Here is a 22,632-nt window from a genome sequence, read left to right on the forward strand (position 1 = left end):
TGAGCACCATTGACTCCGGTGACTCAGGTGGCTTCAGGTGATGGAGCACATACAGATTTGTCACACTGTTTTGCCTGCTCCACAAGAGCCACATTGGGCTGTGGCAGTACCTGCTATCCCACAGCAGGGCAGTTTCCCTGGGAATCAAGGGTCAAAGCAGATTTCTGCTACTTAAAAATGAAGTCAGCCTTTAGCAGTCACACAGGCTGAAGGATGAGCACTCAAACACCTACCCTTTGTCCCCGTCACAGTATGGCTGCCCCTACCCGCAGCAGCTAGTGGTCGGTGTCAGCTGGCTTTCCATGCGGGAAGAGGCTTTTCATTTCTCCTGCTGTTAAAAGGATTAGCACTTTTTCATGTTTGAGATGCCATGTGGTGATTCCTCAGGTAAACCGGATCAGAAGTTGACAGCAATGTTGACAGCTTATTTTTCCTTGCAGAACAATGTCATTACCTGTGTTTTTTGAGGAGTATAAACCTTATGCATAAAACATTTTTCAGTTAAAGGGGTACTGCCAACTGACAAAAAAAATCCCGTTGCCATTACCTATGCTTGTTACAAGTACTTGGATTAACAGAAATAGGTGGAGTTTTCCTCTATTTTCCTCTGGTTAGTTTGCCTGACCATTTGACAGTAATCCACTGTTTCCTTTGGATATCCAGGTTATTAATAATTTTTCCCTTTTCTCTTGTGTTACAAATGAATAAATCAGCATCACAAGGAAAGCGAGATAGTTCTGGAAAAAAAACTGTCCATGATTCAGGATGTAACTTTATTTTTTTAAGCACATTTGATATTGTGTCTTAGGGTTTTTTGTATTGAATGCTTAATCATAGCTTATCATTCTGTGACTTGTTTTTAAGTAACGTAGCTTTGAAGCTCAGGATGAAAAAGTGTGTTGCTTTACTGATAACTATGTAGGTTCTTATCAAAATGGAAGTTTGGTCTCATTATCCCATTGTTCTCCTTTTCTTTTTTCTCGAAGCTGCCTGTCTCGTCCTGGGTTGTATGATTTTTCCTGATGGCTGGGATTCAGATGAGGTAAAACGGATGTGTGGTGAAAAGACAGACAAGTACACGCTGGGGGCTTGTTCAGTCCGCTGGGCATATATCCTGGCAATTATTGGAATCTTGGATGCCCTGATCCTCTCATTTCTGGCATTTGTGCTTGGCAACAGACAAGACAGCTTGCTAGCAGAAGAGCTCAAGTTGGAAAACAAAGGTAGGACTGCTTTAGAAACACTATTATTGGGTGGCCTTGAGGGCAATTACTTAAAAACAATTATCGGTTTCATTTTATTTTATACTTAAAAGTTGGTATGATGGATTGCTTCATAAGTTGCTGGGTAAGAAGAAATGAAAGGGGCAGAGGAAGTCTGGATTTTCAGCCTCCAAATTGTAAGAGCTCGAAATTGCCATAATTGCTGCACTATGCATGATTTATCCTTAGTTTTTAAAGGTGTAGATAGGATGTTTTTGTGTTATTCAGTTGCACATTATTTCATTAGCATTTAAATTTCACTATCTCTATCTGTTTCTGTACCCCATGCAAGATTTGTTCATTTGATTCCCTTAGGATTTTTCACTGTGATAGGGCTGTAACACAGTAAAGGAGGTATTGACTTGCAAGACTGGTAATGAGATGTGTAATGGGACCACCTATATGTCAAGGCACCAGTGGTCTAAGATCAGAGCCAGGAATGAAGAAGAATACTAGTTCTTGTTTGATTGTGTTGCTTTGAGCTCATTAGTCAGCTCATGGGAATCTCAGATGTTGCAGTAACTGAATATTCATGCAGTGGGTTGGGGATTAAACACATTTCTGGATTAAGAACATGAAACTTGCTCAGGCCAGTAATTTTATCACACAGCTTTGAGAGGAGAAATGCTGTTCGGTGAGTGTGGAGTGTGTGCAAGCCTGGCTGATTTCTGCAGCCCCTTCCCATTGTGCTTCCCCAGGATCCACAGGTGTGTAACCGATGTGATGGACACCACAGAAGGCATGTCCCTGCCTTGTCTTTTTAATGGGCCTGTTGTCCCTGTATGTGTCTAATCCCTTCTGAAAACTGCTGACACTGTTGGCTTCTACAGCACCGTGTGGCAGCAAGTTCCTGAAGCTCACTACTGACTGCTAAAGAAGTACTTTCTTTTATCTGTTTCCAGTTGATCCCCTGCTAGTTTCACCGAATGTCCCCTAGTGAAGGATTCTGCATTCAGCTCATCCACCACCTTTGTAATATTGTAGGTTGCCTCTAATAATACCAAGGATATTAGGAGCCCTTCAGCACTGGATTGGAAGTCAAAAGCTGTTTGGCAGCCTGGGTTGTACAAAAACAGCTCAGTCCTGCTCCAGGAGAGCCATTAGCCATGTATCCGAAAGCCACCACGTAGTGGCTCCAGGTTGCTGAACTGCAGACAGTCAGCTCACTCAGCGCAAAGATGAGTGGACTTGAAGACTGAACTTTACATACAGTTCCAGACCTGGTTAGAGCCTGCTAATGTTGGGGGTTAAGGGAAGTCCATGTTGCTTGCAATTGCATGTGTACATCTGTTGTGCAGGTAAACTGAGGGCATAGGTTTCAAGGATTGCCACTGTGTCCATCTTCTATAAGGATAATATTCATCTGCATTTGAAAATTAAAATACTTATCAGAAGGGCATTCACAGCTGTGCCACAAGTGCTTTTGGCCTCAGCACAGTGTCTGATTTGTCTATACCATACAGAACTCATGAGCCCTACAACTACTTGCATCAAAGAACCTCATCTGTTTTGGCATCTTACAAGCAAAAAGCAGCTTCTGGAGACTCATCACCTCTCACGTCGCTGGCACAAGCTCCTGCCAGAACATTTGGTCCTCAGCATGTCAGACAAAATCATTCAGCAGCTCATTTTCCTTGGATTAAACACAGACATGTACCACACCACTAGCTTCAAAGCAAACCAGAACTCAGCAAAAACTTTGCCCTTCATATAAGCCTATTGTTCACCACTTTTTAAACTGTCTTTCAAATGAAAATCAAAAAAGGCAGCTTGTCTTCTAAAAAGAACGTCCTTTTCCCCTCACATCACAAAAAGCTTCTTAGAAGAAACAACAGGGCAGGTCTAAATCCCTCTGGATCTGGCTCCCCTCCCCCCCCCCCCCCCCCCAGCATTTCCCCACCTGCACATGTTGCTGCCACCACCACTGCCCTGGAAGACAGCAGCAGCATGAGTGGAAACCAGCACCCCCATGAATGGTGGGGACATAGTAAGATACCAGCATGAGCAGGGTGCTCTACCAGCTCTACACTTTGCTGGAGTCCTTCATCTGGCCTTTCGGATGCCAGGAAAGCCTGCCTTGCATCCTACTGAGCAAATATCCTACTGAGACAACAAGGCATAAGTACTTAATTCCCTCCAGTGGTGTCTGATCTCTGCACAAGGTGGGCTGCAGCTTGCCATTCCCAACACTGCTGATGGAGCAGTTTGATGGATCTGATGATTCCTGCAGACCACAGAGAGGTTTCTGCCAAAAAGGCTGCAGTCTGAAACAGGGATGTGTAGGTAGAGCTCATCCATTTTTGCAGCTAGAAGTCATTTAGCAGTGTTTAGGTGGAAGATTTGGGGTTCATATGGCCGGGATTGTGAGGCAGATTTTGTAATCCTGCCTGTCACTGGCTGCATGCTTTGATGACCAGTTTGAGGCAGTGGTCTGTGTTAGAGCAAGTGTTGATTACTTACACCATAATAATGAAGAACCTGGTAGAACATTAGGGCAAACACTTGTCCTGAAGTTTGCACCAATTAGCCTCCTGTCTGTACCCCTGGCATGCACTGCACATACATGAGGGATTTGACATCCCATAAGTGACATTCCCTTGTCCCCTTTCAGGTTAAGAGATGCTGGAGGGCTATTCATCAGCATTAATCCACATGCAGAGTATCCATGTGTCTCTTGGAAATGGTCAGGATGTGAAAATACTAAAATACATAAATACCACTAGCGTGCCTCCCATATAGACAAGAAGTTAAGACTAAGGATATAAGCAATACCTTATAAGCAATACCCTCAGCCTCCCAAGATACTTTTACAATGTGAAGTCAAAGCCCTCATAACAAGTAGCCCTGAATGCTAAACACCTCTCCACAGCCCCCCATCCCTCTTTCCTCCTCCTCATCTACATGAGGTCTGCCTCGGGCTTGTGCTGGCTCCTGCTTCTAGATTAGCAGGTATGGATGAGGAGCATCCCTTTCTCAAGGAGGAGTCCCTGTGCTGCTGCTGTCATCCAAAGGGCAAAAAATGTGGCTGAATGGTCAGGGCTGTCCATTAGGCTTGACCCCATTGACTCCTTTTTGCTTGTGGTGATGTCACAGAATCATAGAATCATAAAATGGTTTGAATTGGAAAGGATCTTAAGATCAGCTAGTTCCAACCCCCTGCCATGGGCAGGAACACCTCACATTAAACCACGTCACTGAAGGCTCTGTCCAACCTGGCCTTGAACACTGCCAGAGATGGGGCACCACTTCTTTGGGCAACACATTCCAGTGCCTCACCACCTTCACAGTATAAGAACTTCTTTCTTATATCCAATCTAAACTTCCCGTTTTATTTTGAACCCTACCCTCTGGTCACAGGCTTGGACATCTCATAGCGTGTGATAAGCAAGGTGTCCCCTTACGGGACAGTCCTGGCTCCATCAGGCTTTTCAGCAGAAAGCACCTGGGGAGCAACCAACACTGTACTCAAGAAAAACCTCTGCTTGCCCTGTCAGCTTTTCCTCTGCTTCTGGGGCTTTGCCCCCATGCATGTAGGTATCGTTATGTGGTAGCTCAGCGGGGATGAAGAGACAATAAATTAAGTAGCAGAATCACAACAGTGTTCATGTATGTGGAAAACCTTTTTAGAACAAGAAATGATTAGGCAGTGACCAGACAGCTGCTTTCTTAATCAGGTAATTGTTCTGTCTGGAGACTTCCTTGCAGATGAGCTCCCACAGACTCATTGAGAGTGCGGTGGCTGTGCAAGTTCCTGACACCAGAGTGCTTCTGAGCATTGGTGGCAGGGTAACAGCTAAAAGTATATGAAACACAACAGGATGGCAAAAAGGTGAGAAGATGTCAGAAAAAGGGCAAGGCGTGCTGCTCTGTAGATTTACCATGCTGAATTGTCCACCTGCTCTGTGCTTTTGATAGCTACAGTTCTGTATATTTACATAGGTTAATCAAAGCTTGTGAGTAAGGAATTTGACTGTTAGAATTATTCATGGCAAAAGACAGCCCAATTTTTGCCGTAAAAAACAGTTTCTTTTTCACAACCTGGCAGAAATAGTGCTTACTCATTTCTTATTTGTGTAGGTTTAAGAGCAAACTGCTATGAAGGTTTCATGTCCAAGAAATATAACTCAGGCTTAGCAGACTTTCTTCAGGTTATAGGCTATTTATTTTATGCAGTTTCCTAATCATGCAAATTTTACTCAACAATCTGTACTTTTTTTAATAAAAAGCCTTTTGGAGAAGAAAAAGGTCTTTCTAAAAAGACTTTCCATTATGTTTATGCCATTTGAAAAAGGAGGGAACAGTATTACATAGTTTTCTTTAATTTATGGGAACTAATGGTAATGACTTAAAGGCCTGTATGTTATTAAAATAATGGCATACAGGGTGATGACAAAAATAATCTGAATTCATCTTAGTTTTAGAAGTTTAGCTTCATCAACAGCATTTTGAGAGAGCCATCAACATCAGGCATAAATCTTGATGTGCTGTCTAATGACATTAACATTTTGAACTATAATGTCTTAATGACATAAAATGAAAGTTCTGGCCAAAGGGTGAAGAGACCAAACAAGAAATTTCCAACAGAAATCGAGAGTGCAAGGTTATTAATTTTATGGTAGGAAGTGGTAATATGGTGTGCATTATGAGTGATAAATACAGAAGCATTCAAAAGAAACTATCCTGTTAAGTAATATCAGTCAGAGCAGGTGGATGATGCACTTTGTGGAGAGCTGTGGCTTTTCTGAGGAATAGAACAGCTTCACAAGGTGTTTAACATTTGACTCATCTTTGGGGCCCATATGGTCACAGATAAGCAAGTTGCACTGAAGAATTCCCAGAGTTAAAAGCTGAAATAGATAAAAGGAGACAGGAACCGGACTTGAAGGTTTTCATCTACCTTTTCAACAGATTTGAGGGATTCATCTGCCTTGCAGTGATTGCAACAATCACAGACTCAACAGCCACACTGCAGAGAGCTTGTCACAAAGCTCAGTGCAGGATGCCCAAGCCAGGACTTGACAGTTTGTTGACACTTACACCTTCATTATTTTCCATATCAGCGTTGTCAGGGCCTGATCCAGGTTGTTGAAGGCTGGCTCCATATATCAGCCTGAGCTGCAGTCACTGTAGAATAGACACACTTACAGACAGAAGCTAAAGGCAAGTTGTTTCTTGGTGACAAAGCATTTTTTTGTAAAAGAAATAAAATAGTCTTGCAGAGAGGTTTGTGCACCTTTAACTGGAGAATCATCTTCTGTAAACAGGAATAGTCTACCCCTTTGATTGCTCAAAAACCATCTGCAAAAGCCTTCATATCTGAAGCTGTGTGACAGGAGGCCAGCAGCACACTGTCAAGGGCCTACATGACAGAGTGTGCGTCAGCTGTCATTCTTCAAAAGGGAAATAGCTCAGGTCACAACGCATGTGCAAACTGCTGCAAAATTGCAAAGCCCAGCTTACCAGCATGTAGTTCTCCTGGCACATGCACCCAAACATTCAGGATAACTTGTTCAAAATTAGGTGAATAAACATGAATATTGATACCTGGTTTAAGTTTCCCCATATAGCTACAATGTATAAAAGAATTATCAACAGCCCAGGTAGTAATAAAGAGAACTAATCCAGACAGAACACTTTGCATACCCTGCATATTCTCTATCTGACATATTGCATGTTCTCTATCTGATAAAATGATATAGTTCCTTTTTTTCTGAAGTCCTGCATCCCCTGGCTCCTCATGATAAACAAGAAGCCAGTGCATGGACCTTTTCCTTTCAGTTAGCATGGACTCTTAAAGAATAAATATACTGTCAAAAGTAAAATGCAGGATTTCTCTTGCTCTCTTCCCTTTTGTAGGCTGGCATTTCTCTTCATGTCTGCTAGTCTTCTTCATCTCCATCCTTTCTTTCTAAAGCATTCAGGAGTCACCCACTTCTGCCTGTTGGCTCTCTGGTCCCTCTGGATGGCATTCCTTCCCTCCAGCGTATCAACCGAACCACACAGCTTGGTGTCATCGGCAAACTTGCTGAGGACGCACTCAATCCCACTGTCCATGTCAGCAACAAAGATGTTGAACAGGACCAGTCCCAACACCGATCCCTGAGGGACACCACTAGTTACTGGTCTCCAGCCGGACATTGAGCCATTGACCACAACTCTTTGTGTGCGGCCATCCAGCCAGTTCTTTATCCACCGAGTGGTCCATCCATCAAATTGATGTCTCTCTAATTTAGAGACAAGGATGTCGTGTAGGACTTAGAAGACACTTCCAGGTTTTCCATTTGAAAATGCCTGCTTTTGTGTTTACAAGCATGTAAGAAGCACATGTATATGCATGCATGTGAGAAGCTACTTAGATTTTTCTACTGTTATTGAGTGGCAGTAAGGCAAAAGCCCTGCACTGGTGTTCAGAATAGCTGAGTTTGATTCCTGTGTCTCTTACTGAGTTTAGACCTATGATTTAATTTCTCTATTTCGCTTTTTTATGGGGAGGAATGAGACTGACTTTGTCGATAAGGTATGTTGTGGTTCAGCAATTAAAGGTGAATTAGTAAGGTAAATGGTGCTGGAATTATTATTAAAGTATGTATTCTGAGACTAAACCCTGATAAAAGAATTTTATCAGGGAACTACTTTACCAACTTGCTAAGTGATGATACTTTTAAGGGGAGGCAAATGAGGCATCATAACTGAAAGTCAAAAGCTGATTAAAATACCTCATTAAAGGTCAATCTTGCAGTAGTGCTGATTGATGCATCAGCTGATCCAACAGTTCCTTTCCAGCTCTACTTTCTATAATGAGAAAGTAAAATTAGTCCTAAACGTATGCATTAATTACTTAACTGAAGAAGTTGGGGATCATGAATAAAGAGCCCTAGTTCCCCACTGATTAAGGAAAAACATGGTGAACTGCTTTCTGTCTTATAGAAAGATGGATTCCACTCTCTGTGAGACTCTGGAAGGGGTCTTATACAATAGCTCAGTTAAAGGAATCGTCATTCTATTTAATGAGGTCGTGATATGAGGGACCAAGTGTGGGGACTTCAAGGTGTGGAAGCAAAATGCTAGGCAGCCTCAAAAAACGCTTCTTAGACAGTACAGGGAACTCAATGCATTGTATGTGCTCTATGCTCAGTGGAAAAATTCTGTAGGGCAACAAGCCACAGAGGGGTTGAGGATTAGACAGTGCTCTTACAAGCTACAGACAAATCTCTGGAATGGTCAAGACAAGTCCATACAAAGTCTGGACGTATCTGGAGACCTGTGTTGTGAACTGATAAGGAAGCATACGACCTGTTACAAGCAAGACCATATTTAATGAGCTAGAAGGCAACAAGTCTGACTGTGCCATCACTAGTAGTTGCACTAGAGGTGGTGAAGTTTTGACAAAAAAAAAAAAAATCAGAAATATTTCACAATACATAGATACATAAAAACAAAGTAGTTTGCACATATTTCATTCCAGGTAGGGCTAGTCACACAGAAAGATTATCATACCCTACTGTCCGTACCTTTTTCCCTACTGATAGGAGCCATGTTTATAGGAGGAACCACAAAGAAGAGGAGAGCTCATGAATCAGCCACTCTTGCATGAATGTTTTTGGACAAGATATTCATGCAGACTAAATAATGAAGGCAAGTTTGTGCCAAGAATCTGGACTGTGACTGGGAACAGCTGATCGAGAGGACATTGCTGCCCAGTCCAGCCTGCCACTTCAAGAGAGCTGTTCATGCTGTCCATATGTTCATACCAGCCCTAATGTCTTGTCCTCACCCATAGAGGAAGCCTGTAAAACTAAGCTGTAATTATTCATTCTGGAAGCAAGTTCCAGTAATTTTCTTTGAAATCTTTCTCACAATTTAAAAAGCCATTAGTTTCATTGCCTCATTTCCACTGTGAATTTGTTGTGATTCTTCTTCAGCACCTTCATAAAGTCAGGATCATTTTCTATCTGCAAACAAAATACCTGAAAAAACATGCAGGTAACCTCTTCCTTTCTGGGCACAGTGTCAGTAGAAACAAAGGATGCTGTCAGTAGCTTTAGAGTAAAGGAGCTATCAAAAAATCAAAATAAAAGCAAGACAAACAAACAGCCCTGTTTCACAAAATCATATTCAGTGAGACATTTCATACCCAGCAAGATATTGAAGATATCTGACTCTTCCTGGTTTCTGTTACAGGCAATGTCCAAGACCACATAACTACAGTAACAAGTAAAAGCTGACCTATTTGCTGCTGGCAGTGTAGGTTCCCTCTATTAAGCCAGTCATTATTACATGGTTTTATTCTAGAGCCTCGAAACTGTTCATGTTATTCCTGACTTATCTGCAACTTTGTGTGGAGTCCCTCATCTTCTCCTGAATGACAAGCTTGGTGGACTTGAGTTTGTCATTCTCACTGAGCTCTCCCTGGATGCCTGGAAAGCATGACCTTGGAACAGGCCCAGACAAGGGCACTAGTGTATTTTAGTTCCTTGCCCCCACCAGCCCAAGTTTGCTGCAACAGAAAGTTAGGGTTCTGTTGTTGATGCCAAGATCTTTGTCTGTTGACATTGGTATGTCTGTAAAGTTTTACTTGATGCAAAACAGAAAATAACAGTAGAAGAGAAAACAGAGATATGATATTCATGAGTAATATTGCACTAAAGATTGCTATAAGCATGTACTAACTTAATTTGCTAAAAAGATACACAACAGATAACAATAAGAGATTATAATAAAAAAATATTTTACCAAGATTTTGCCTATCTCTGTGTCTGTACTGTTTTTTTTTCTTAATTCATGTTTTTAACTGAGATATGTTATTTTGTTCATAGCACGTGGTCCATGTTATTATGTTTAATCTTTCAGGCATTTGGCATGCCCTCACTACAGCTGTCAGAAATATTTTATGTACTTACTTCAAGATCATTTAGCATGAAATGTAAACAGACATGGTGAAACTGAAAGTAGAGGTTTAGTTGCAATCCTGTTTGACTAAATGTATTTACAATGCCACAGCACATTTGATTTTACAAGCCACCTTCACCTTAGTTTTGTAACCCTAAAAATTTTCAGGATCACAGTGAGCTGGCATGAGGGTGTCATGGCATATTTATTCATCTCTTTCATCTGAAAGTACTTGAACCCTTCTAGGTGGCAGCGTTTGACACAAGACAGACCATTGCTCTATTCCTCTATGTTATTTCCCTCAGTTCCTGCCTTCTGATGTTCCCAACTAATTCTCTTTTAGTCACTAAGTGCATTGTTCCTGTCTAGTGTGTGCACACTGAAACCGCAACTCGCTGCTCTTTGTATAACTCTATGTCTGATAGAGGCTGAAAGGACCAGCATGCTTGTTTAAACTGCTCTCCATCATCACACAGGCTGTAGGATGGCCTGAGTCCCCTCCAGTTTATCAGCACTGCGTAACTGTGGAATCAGATCTGGACACTGTTCCAGGGGTGCTTCTGACTCTGGCATACCCAGCAGTGTTACAATTCCTCTACTGCTCAGTGTTTTCTCTTCTGCATCCAGGACACTCAACAGCCCTTCTGTCCAACAGCACTGCTCCACAGGCTCTCTGTCAGTGTGTGGCTACTTCTCTTGCTCCTTGACATATCATTTTGCATCAGGCCATGCTTATAGAATGAGTCATTTGCCAACACACATGAAGACATCTTTGGTACCTCTTCACCAGAATACTTGAGAGGGAGAGAAAACATATATTTGCCACTGGCTCCCAGCAATCTTGGAGAAAATCTGGATGTTGTAGGTCTATCTCCTTCTTCCTCACTGAGGAAGGAGCTGAAAAGATGTGAAGAAGAAGAGGAGACCAGGAGCCACCTTCTTTCTTTTCTACATGTGTACTAAACTCAGAACCAAAAGCACCTGAACATAAGCCCTGGTCTCTGCGCTAACAGTGTCAGGGCAGTTTGTGCCTCGCTATGACTTTGTTTTCTTTCCTTCCCAGTTTTCATAGGGTCTCATAACCCCTCACTGCACTTGAACAGTTTGGTCATTAAAGGCAGATCTTTACTGGATGAATACTCCCCACTGTCTGGTACAGCTGAAGATCCTGGTTGCCTATTGTAGTGTCTAATAGGTGAACAACCATCATGAAATACTGATTAAATCCACCAGCATTGCTACCAGCAGTGAGGTGTAAGGGTAGATAATTTCTTGATTTCTAAACACAGAGGTAATAGTTCAGCTGTACTTTTTACCCTTCTAACATAATAATATTTGCGAAAGATAAATGCACATTGGATGAGAATTGAGAAAAACAGCAGTGTTATGTAAGTGGCTGCTAAAATGGATGCATCTAGAATCTCTGCAGAGTACAATAGTTCAGTTATTTAGTGGTTACTTCCAAAAGAACACATCCAGAAAACAAATTGGGTTAGCATAGCTAAAATGGACTCATTTTATACAAAATGTTTACTACTATTCTTTTTATTTTAAGCAGCTTATTGAACCAGAATCCTCAGATCTTTTCCACTGAGCATGTTGGACATAATTATGCCATAGGGTTTTTATTCATCCTGTGAAATCAGTAAGAATTTTAGAGGGAGGGAGTAAAGTAAATCCATTAGAGCAGTTCATACACTTTTTAAATGGTCATGAATTTTAGTTATCCTTGAGCGCAGTTTCAAACAACATTTTTCAGGTGTTTTAATGTTTGACGTGTATCAAATACATTCACATTTCCTTTTAAAATCTATCATTCTGACAATAACAACTGACTGACCCCTTGCAAATAAAACTCTGATAAAGCAGTAGTGATCAGACCTCATGCATCTTACAAAGACAAATACTGGTCTACTAGTGTATGTAGTAATGTAGCACTCATTCAGTGTGTTTCAAATGTTAAGGAGAAGAAAACATTGTCAGGGAGTTGATTGGAAATTCAGTACAGAAGCCATGCTGGCAAAGTATAAAAAGTGCTGTACTTAGGAGAATAGGCACAAAAACACAGTACTTGTATCCTTAATGGAAATGCTGGATTTGGCAACATGGAAAGAAGTAAAGCCAAATGGTTAAGGAGCAACTTTACCTGGGAGAACAAAAATATGTATTAGCATTAAGGCTGCATTTCTGTGCCCTTTCAGAACTAGCCTGCAGCATCTAATTATTGAATATAAAATGATAGCTGAAAACCTCTGCGCATTCACTGTCATGTGGCCTTAGCACTTCCAAGCAAAGGCAGTAACTGTGTAAAGAGCAAAACTGCCCTCCGTTGTTCTGCCTCAGCTTATGCATATATTTCCTGCTGCTCTGCAGAACTTAATTCTTATCCTGTATGGGCAAAAATGACATGTTATTAAGTACAATAAATCTTCACATATAACCATAAACCCAACTATTTTCCTGAAGAAAACTGACAAGCTTATCTTAAATATCTTAAATAAATCCCTAAAAGAGCTCTGTGAAATGATTAGAAGTTGTATGTTTACAATAATGCCAGGACATCAGCGGGTTTATACACTAATCAATCATTTATACACTGGCGAGTAGCTAGAATCAGAGGCTGTATCTGCTCATCTATCAAGCAGTTCTCACAAAGGTTAGAGGTAGTAAAGTTGTACTCAGACACAAATATAGGTTTAAAAATGTTCTGAAAATGATAAGTAGTGAGGATTACAGCATTAATTGATAGGATTTCATATTTCAGAATGACTTCTGTATAAGATCCTGGTCACAAACCATTTGCCAAGGTGTCATCTTCTTCGCTAAGTCCAGATGAGGGCCATTCATTGCTTTTCAGTGCAGTTAATGTCCTTGCAGATAGATACAGAATATGTGCTCACCCAACATCAGTCTCAAAAATCTGCCGTGGATAGGGTAATGTTGACCTTTGCCTCTTGCACTGTGCAAAATGTTCTTGAAAGAACAACATGGGAACCTCTGGAGAAGCTGGAGCTGGCTGCAAAAGGGAAATGCAAAGGCCACTGCTTGGGTCTCTGGCTCTGACAGGCTGTCCACCTTGGAGGGGACCAACTCTTTCTGTTTCTAGGCAGAGACTAGATCTGACTTAGTGAAGAAATATGAAGAGAAGTACAGGAAGGGTAATCCATGGTGCTGTGAGGTGGTCCTGGGTTCAGCAGTAGCAGTCATTTTTTCTCCTTCTTAGTAGCTGGTGCAGTGCTGTGTTTTTGACTTTCAGCCTGGGAACAGCATTGATAACACCGATGTTTTTAGTGTTGCTCAGTAATGTTTAGTCTGATCAAGGACTTTGTGAGTCTTATGCTCTGCCAGGGAGGAGGGGAAGCTGGGAAGAAGTAGAGACAGGACACCTGACCCAAACTAACCAAAGAGGTATTCGATACCACAGCACGTCATGCCCAGGATGTAACTAAGAGTTACCCAGAAGGGCTGGTTCACTGCTCGGTCAGGCTGGGTATCGGCGGTTTGTATTGTATTCTCTTCCCTTGTTATTTCCCTTATAATTATTATCATTGGTGGCAGCAGCAGTGGTTTGTGTTATACCTTAGTTACTAAACTGTTCTTATCTCAAGCCGTGTGAGTTGCATTCTTTCGATTCTCCTCCCTATCCCTCCGGGAGCAGGGTGGGGGAAAGAAGGGGGGTAGTGAGAGAGTGAGACTGCGTGGCTAACAGAGTTTAAACCACGACAGAGGTCCAGCAGGAAAACAGAATGACCAACAATCTGGGTCCTGTTGTTCACCTTAAAGGTTTAGTAGCAGCTTCATATTCTTTCCCTTTCCACCCAAATCCTTCCTTTATGCCTATGAATGTGAGTACACATGCTTTCAACGGTGCCATCCTCTTGGCTTCTGTGCTTGTCACTTCACAGAGTACTTTCTTTAGTGTGCTCTTACAAGCCTAGAAACATAGATGTTTGTACATGTATGGGTTTCAGGAAGATGCAGGACCCTCCAGAGCACAGGGATCACAGGACACTTAACACAGCAGGGAAATGGGGTAAGCACTGCAAGAAATCCTGGTGACCTGTGCTATTGGTCCCACTATGGCTCACCCTAGGCTACTTACATTCTTTTTTAATATTCTGGAGCTACACCTAAAGCCTGTCAGGTTAGTTCAGCACCATCTATCCCTGCTAAACCTGCATTATGTTTTGTCCCAATATTCTTTAGAATATTCTCTAAAGCTCTGCATAGCATTGAAATCACAGTTATCATCTTATGTTTGTGTAGACCTATAGTTAAGTTGTCTTCTGACATAAATTAAGTACCTCATCTGAAAAGCTGTAGAGAGAAAGTAGAAACTCTTTCAAACTAAGCATTTAGAATAAATACTATTAAACATTTCATTTTTCTATCAGTTTTCCTGCGCTGTGCCAGGTTCACCTTGGCTCTCCTTTCCTCTTATGTTTTCCTGCCTTTCTTCCCTTTCTTTTCATAAAGCATGTATTTGTATCTCATTTGCTTAGCAAATCTCTTTATTTCACTTTCATTTCAAACCTTCAGTTTTCATAATCCCAGGAGTGTTTTCTTAATTTATGTTTTTCTAATTGTAGAAAAAATATTATTTCATCATTTAAGCAGATGAAAAGCAGAAGTTAAATGGATTTTATTCTGTTTGGTTGGGGGTGGGGGTTAGTTTGTTTGTTTGTATGTTTTTTTAACGTGTGTCTAATATTAGTTTTGAAACTTTAACAATAAAAGAATTATAAATGGTATTGTCATTCCTTGCCTGCTTGGGAAGCGGAGGTGAATGTTATCATATAATAAGTATACATGGGCTGTTATGGCTATCACTCAGATAAAAGCCCACTGCATTGACCAATTCCATTTTTTTAACAGAAAAAGAATGCAGCAATTCATCATTTGTCTAGTCTAGTTAATGTTTTGTGCCTGTTTTCTAAGAGTGAAATTTGTGAACTGCCTAGCTTTGACAGTTTGAGGTGCTTGGTACTTTTCATTTTTAGATCATTGACTCAAGTATAGCACATATTTGATGAAAATTGACCAAAAATTGAATCTGGAGGATGACGGATGGCTGAAGCATGTAAAAAAAATGTTGGTTTCTGCTCAGCTGAGAGTAGACGAATGCCAATAACAAAAAAACATAACCCAACAACCATATACCTTAACCCTGTACTAACAAGCATTCCAACTAGGGAGACTCAGAAATTAATGGAGAACGTTTGGATGCCTTCACCATTGGACTCCTAACCTTTGCTATTTACTCCCTATTTCCAGAATTGAAGTTTACCTAGACATACCTCTCAGACCTATGAATATCGTGTGTTCAGTATCAAATATCATGCACCAAAAAAGTGATTTTTTTCCTAAAGAACAATAACTGCTGACTGCCCTGCGAGCACTGTCCTTGCAGCTGGGCACGTACTGGTGATGGGTATGGTGTAAATATGTTAGGAGAGATGCATTTTGTCAGGGCTATGCAGTAGAGCCTAAGATCAACTTTCAATGGCCTTGGAAAGTACAGTATTCTCTTAGCATTCACACTCCACCTTGCCACTTGGATCCTATTGAATTAGTAAAGTGAATTAACCTAGTATTTGGCACTTCTTTCTCTAAGTTTCCAAGAAACTTAGTCTCCAATGATTACAATTTTGCTTTGTCTGCCATTTTCTAGTAACAGATTAGCTCCCAATTCCCAATGAACCTAATGAAGTATTTAAGATAAAAATAGTCCTCCTTCTGCGCTCCACTCTCCCATTTAGATAATCTGATTTTTACTTGCATTCTCATTTAAAGAAAGAATTTGTGCCTGAAGGCAATAAAAGGCTGGCTTTCCCATCCTTCCAGGACTGCATTAATATTGTTGCCTTTAAAAGACAGTAACAGGCAAACCAACCTTGGCACTGCAGTGGCAGGGCATGCAATTGCACACTGCACACTGCACTAACATTTGGATAACACAAGTAAAGGAACTGTAGTTCCCTTTTTAGATTTGCAACATATCCAAGTTCTGGAATTAAATTGACATACTTCCAGAGCTGGTAATAAGGATGACATTTCTGATTTTTATGTGTTCCTGTCCTCAGACAAATAGCAGGGCTTTCTCAATGACAATCAATATATTCAGAATTTTACTTTAGTTTCAACAACATCACCACGATTTTTTGTGGCATGGTGTGTACAAATCTCAAACCAACACAAACCCAAATATGGAGCCTTTTTGACAAACTTCAGTTTCAAGAAGTAAAGCTTTTTAGTGGATGGCTGTTGAATTTAGTTTCTGCTAGTGCATCTCAGTCTGACAGCAAAAATTTCTTATTTTCCTATTAACATAATTTCTTTATGAGGTTATATTTCTTACCTCCCTCCTTCCCTAATAACTTTTAAAGCCGTTGTCCAATTTCAACAAACTTTAACAAAGGCTAACATTGCAAAAATATCAAAATCCCTGAAGTGTTCTGAAGATCAATGTCTGGGTAAAATAAGAGAGCAAAGTGATCCCACTAAGGGAAAGCCAGGAGATTCATCGCTTAACAGCACTTGGCTGACCAAGTAAGGACAAAGCTCATTTCAGATACTTTGTACTACTTGCCTTTTCTTGGTCATCTGTCATGCTAAATAAAGTCAGGTAGGGTACATGGGAAATATAGTAAGTATTTCTGTATGTGTGTGTGTGTGTATATATATATGTAAAAAAAAAAATGTAGGGAAAGTGGAATGAAGCCAAGAGTCCTGTAGGAGAGAGGCTGTGAGAGACATTTGGGACCTGTGGGAAGCATGTGAGTTTGGAAAGGTCTTGGGTGTGAAGGGAGCTGGAAGTACTAGTGAAGGATCTGAGGACATGAGAAAGATGGATATCATAGACAGAAGGTGCGTGAGTGTAAGGGGAAACCGGGTATTGCTATGGAGATGTCATGAGGCTGTGGCAAAGGAGCTGGGTCGTTGTACTCTGACCATGTAGGAGGAGGACACATGCATTTCATTGAAAGCCGGGCTTCTCTGACTCCTTGTACTACTCATACTACATTAGGCTCGTTTAAAACTGACCAATAAAAAGTTTATTTAAGTATCTAAATAACTCACAAAGTATTTAATGAAATACTTCAGTTTAAAGAAAATGATACAATAGAAAGTATTGGAACCCTCATCTCTCAAAGGAAACTCTAAAAATTCTGTTTCAGTTCAGCCCCAAACTATTTTTTCCACTGTTTGCTTCAGCTGAAAAATTGGTTATTTATCTAACAGTTACACTTAAAAATACCTGCAACACAGCCATGGCCGGTACGTTTCACTCAGCTTTGCTGGGGGGACAGCTCACAAAACATGCCAGAAAACCAGCGCTACCTATTAAGATCTCAGGATAAGATCTCAGTCTGCGCTTTGGAGAATTTGTTCCCTTGTTCAGCCAAAGATAAACAAGGTAGAACCGGCCTACCTCCACCGATGATAATCTTCCTAGGAGATACAATCGCTGCAGCAGCTGCTGTAAGAAACTTTTCTGAAGGTCAGTGCATTCAAAATAATCAGTTCTTATCTACAGATTCCAGTTCAAATGTGCCAAATGCTACGAGGGCTTATGATACCATGAGATGAAGTCTACAATACTGATTGAAGAGATACTGTTTGCTGCAGCTGACAAACTGCATGGACCATGGCCCATGTCTGGGAAATTTCTTCTAGCTTCTTCTAGATGTTAACTATTCCTAATGAGCAATAGGGAAGCAGTGCCCATAGTATAAGTGGCTAATAGATAAGCCAAAAGCTGTATTCACAAAATTTGTCAGTCAACACTTTGCAGCAATTTTCTTTAAAGAGAAAAAGAGAAGAGCTAGGGAATTCAGCATTTTGAAGATGCAGCATTTCTCTTGTTATGGCTGAGTAAAACATGGAATAAAAGTACATACTGCAACACTGCACCAGGCTGTGCTGTGTCCTGATCCACCCAGGCTTCAGTCAGCTTTTATGCTGAACCCACACCAAGCACCTCCAACAGACAGTGTGAGGCATCCAGGATAAACCTCAATCACCTGACTCCTCCTGGGGCCACAACAAACTCTTTCAATCCTCACAGTGGTGTGGGTAAGATCTGAATGAAGCCTGTAATCTTTGGTCTAACAGAAATGTGCAGAACAATTTTCTTCTCCCGAAACAAAAACCTTCTTATCCTCTGTCCAGCTGTCTAAACCTAGAGATCAACCTCAAGTTGGATTATAAGTCCTCGTTCAAAGCATCAAAAAGAAAAAAAAGATGGGCAGAATGCAAACTTGTTGGTACCCAGGGGAAAAATCTTCTTAATTCAACTGCTTCACATGCTGAGACAGTTTTAGGAGACCATTAGGTGCAGCTAAACTTAGCCTGCGGCAGCATATTCTTCCATGCACATGCCTCCCTCAGCTTGGGAGGAAGGAGGTCGCAGCAGTGCTGTGGTGATGCAGTGGGGTTTGGAGATACTGGCCCTTGAGGGACACAGTTTGCTCCAAGCCTGGAAGCAGCTGCAGCAGCATGGCTCTGTACCAGCTCGGAGCCCAGAGGCAATGTGTGTCAGCACAGCACTGAGCTGACACAGCGTATTCAGTTCAGAACTCAGCTAATATCCACACAGCACCTTGTGCCAAGTGAATGTGCTTTGCGCTGCTGGTTTGGCCCCTGCATTTCAATTTCTCTGTGTTGTTTCCCTCCTCTGGATGTCGCTGAGATGGAAAGGAGCATTTCAGGTATTTTTGTGGTTGTCCATGTATATATCACCTAACAGAGCACAATGCACAATTCCGTAAGCTCACAGCAGCCCATACGGACATGGGGCAGATCCTGGCTCATGTCTTCACAGTCTGGTAGCTGTGTTATTGGAGTACTGGCTAAGCTAAGAAACCCTGTGGATGTGCAGGTTTTATAGGCTTGAGCAGAGAATTAATCCCCTGTTGTGGCTGCACACCCCCTTTCAGGTACAGGCAGCTTAGATGTGCAATTTTGTGTGAAGAACAAACACCAAGTGTCCCCCAGCATCACTGCCCAGTCTCCATGTCAAGAGCTTATCTATCCCTCTGCAATCAAAAGAAATACAGCTAGGTGCAGGAAAAGGAGAAGTAATTCAGCATTGGAATAACTACAATTGGCTAGATTCAAAATGAACACTGTATTTTTCCTCAAAAGCACACAAAAAGCAGAACAGGAGGAGGCTGGAATCAGTCCTCACCTTGAGGTAGAGCAGAGGAGTGGGCAGTCAAAAGACTTTCCAGTTCTGTATGACTTTGGACAAAGCATGTAACTCTCTGTTCTTCAGTTTCCCCATGTGTCCTGCAGAGGCTTTGGCACTATTTGCTTGCCTCCAGCATCTTCTGTGAGGATTTTTCAATTAACATTTCTGAAATGGTTGGAGTTCCTCATGAGGAAGATACAGCAAAAGTGCATATTGCTGTAAAAACACAATTTGCTAAAAATAACTCTCATAAAACTGAAGAAGTTAAAAGGAGACGATTTTATATTCCAATAGCGTAAGGGAGAGCCAAATAGGGAATGGCACAAATCTAATCCTGCCCAGAGGGACAAGGCCAGGCAGCTTTACCAGCATCATGGGTCTATGTCCCAAACCAACCTGTGTTTCCCTGGCAAACACAAGGGCTGAGGAGTGTCTGTGTGCAGCAAGCAGGGCAGGATGTGCTTGGGGGGGGACAAGGTGACACCTGCTCCTTGTGGTGCTGAGCAGGTTGGCAGATAGCTGGTGTGCTCCCAGATGTCAAGCAGGATCCAGGCAGGGCTGAGCGCTGCTCTCATTAATGCCACGCTCTCATTAATGCTGTGCTCTCGTTAATGCCACGCCAGGCTCCTCCGTGCTCAGGTCTGTTCAGGGCTTTTGATTTTTCACTTATGCAAGCAGCAGCCCCCAAACGTGTACTGTGCACACAGTAAAAACTCTCATCGATCAGCAGGTTCAGCAGGACCCGTGCACATTGAGTGATTGCCATGAGAAATTACAGCTGCTGTAGCAACTGTTCTGGCTGAGCTGCTGGAGATTGGCAGTAAGAAGCATTCACCAAGATACACACAAATAAAAGTCATACAGCTGCTTTGATATTTCAGTCTTTGTTTGCTACAAGCATTCATATCAGTGATCACCTAACTCATAGCAAATTCCAAGGAAGACAAACTCCAACCAGAAAAGTTGCACGTCGTGCAGAGGTTTTCTCTGTGTGGCTTCAACTCATTAGTTAGAAATCTTTGATTTTTTTTCTCCTCTCTCCAAAAGTGTCAGATATTTGATCAGGAAGAAGAAAAAATACCACATGAAGTTAGGAACCATCCTCCCAGAACAAATAAGAACAACAAGCAGAAGATGAAGCAGCTCAGAATAGCACAAGCAGAATAAGCAGGTTGAGCTGCAAATAGCAAATGTGTGGAAATCAAACCCCATTACCACAGAATTCACCAACAGAAAACAAGGAGCTAAATTCACTGAATAAAACATTTGCTTGGACAAGTTTTCTTCATCTAGCAGTTGATTATGGAGTAGATTCCATGCTGTTTTCCAGCAGATAATTGGCCCAAGTCAGTTTGTCAGGCAGAGAAATGAGTGGGTTTCTCCACAAGCAGCCGTTTCTGCCCCCAGATCAGTTAGGGATGGAGCTGCAATGTGCTGTTGTGCACTAACATCTACCATCTCCCCACTACTACCCAGACAGCTTTAGCCAGGAGACACATAATCCAGCTCTGTCTTCAGCAGAGAGGTCTTTCTATGATTATAGGGCTGGCATGATAAAGCAGGTGAACTGACAATTTTAAATCATGTTCTAAACAAAATGGTCCATCAGGATGTGCCTGCAGTGTATTGGGTTTGTGTGGCAATGTTTTGGTAGTGAGGAGGCTACAGGGGTGGCTTCTGTGAGAAGCTGCTTAGAAGCTTTCCCCATGTCCCATAGGTCCAATGCCAGATGGCTCCAAGATGGACCCACTGTAGGCCAAGGCTGAGCCCATCAGCAATGGTGGTAGAACCTTGGGGATGGGAAGGGTCGCTGCAGCCAGAGACAGCAGTGAGAATATGTGAGACAAACAGCCCTGCAGACCCCCAGCTCAGTGCATAAGGAGGGCAGGAGGTGCTCCAGGCACTGAAGCAGAGGTTCCCCTGCAGCCTGTGGTGCAGCCCATGGTGAGGCAGCTGTGCCCCTGCAGCCCATGGAGGTCCATGTTGGATCAGACTCCACCTGCAGCCCAGGGAGGACCCCACTCTGGAGCAGGGGGATGCCTGAAGGAGGCTGTGACCCTGTGGAAAACCCTCACAGGAGCAGGCTTCTGGCAGGAGCTGTGGCCCTGTGGAGAGAGGAGCCCAGGATGGAGCAGGTTTGCTGCAGGACTTGTGACCCCACAGGGACCCAACTCAGCAGCCTGTTCCTGAAGGACTGCACCCATGGAAGGACCCACATTGGAAAAGTTCATGGAGAACTGTCTCCTGTGGAAAGAACCCCATGGTGGAGCTGGGAAAGAGTGTGAGGAGTCCTCCCCCGAGGAGGAAGGAGGAACAGAGACAATGTGTGATGAACCAACCACAACCCTCATTCTCCATCCCCCTGTGCTGCCGGTGGGAATGAGGTAGAGAATTTGGGAGCAAAGTTAAGCCCAGGAAGAAGGGAGGAGTGGAGGGAAGGTGTTTTCAAGATTTAGTTTTTATTTCTCATTATCCTACCCTGATTTGATTGGTGATAAATTATTTTCCCCAGGTCAAGTCTGTTTTGCCCACGACAGTAACTGGTGAGTGATCTCTCCCTGCCCTTTTCTCCACCCATGAGCCTTCTGTTGTATTTTCTCTTTCCTTTCCAGCTGAGGAGAGCAGTGATAGAGCAGCTTTGGTGGGCACCTGGCTTCCAGCCAGGGTCAACTGGCCACAGAGACCCAGGCATTTTCATGCTCCACAGGAAGATGGGCACACATCTTGTGCTAATGGAGTTTCCTCTGAATGTATATACCTGGATTTCCTTGCAGGTTGTCTGCATAGCGAGTCTTTTAGTAGCACTGGAAAACGCGAAGAGCCTGAAAAAGCATTATAATACGTATCATTTTGCCTACATCTTCTTAAGTAACAGAGAACTATGAAATGGTTAGAAACTAATCATTTTCAGTGCATGGCAGTGTGGCTTTTCATCTGAACCACTATTATTTTCAATTTGGGGAGAGGAGAAGCAGCTTTTTCCTAACACAGTAGCTACAGTAGCTTGCAAAGTAAGATTTTGATTCTAGAAAGTGAACTAAAATAAAGATATTAGATCGAAATTCTATTTACCGTTTGTATACATGCTTTTAGTCTCCATTAGAATGTATAGTCTCCATTAGCAGTGAATGTGTTTTGGCAGAGTAGGGTGCTTTAGATGATCTCCTGGATGCTCATACTAATGATGTGCAGTGTATAAGAGCTGATGCAACAGCTCATCACGTACCTAATGATGGAGGTCCAGTTGCCTTCCCCACCTCAAGCCTCTGCCCCTGTGCGCAAGCTCCA

The 22,632-nt window shown here is 42.2% G+C and overlaps 1 protein-coding gene across 4 annotated transcripts in view; it reads left to right on the top strand.

The window, feature by feature from the left end:
* LHFPL3 (LHFPL tetraspan subfamily member 3) overlaps window positions 1-22,632 on the top strand; it is a 248,549-nt gene that overhangs the window by 166,524 nt on the left and 59,393 nt on the right. For 3 of the 4 annotated variants that reach the window (XM_057417897.1, XM_057417895.1, XM_057417896.1), the window contains exon 2: window positions 987-1,223. In XM_057417897.1, coding sequence (XP_057273880.1) covers window positions 987-1,223 — 237 coding nt within the window. Of the gene's footprint in view, window positions 1-986; window positions 1,224-8,791; window positions 9,874-22,632 lie in introns of those variants that run through there. The other variant, XM_057417894.1, reaches the window with a different exon arrangement.

This window comes from Pezoporus wallicus, unplaced genomic scaffold (genome assembly GCF_028554395.1).
Source record: "Pezoporus wallicus isolate ANWC-B61680 ecotype Strahan unplaced genomic scaffold, APGP_CSIRO_Pwel_v1 contig_5542, whole genome shotgun sequence".
Classification (NCBI taxonomy): domain Eukaryota; kingdom Metazoa; phylum Chordata; class Aves; order Psittaciformes; family Psittacidae; genus Pezoporus; species Pezoporus wallicus.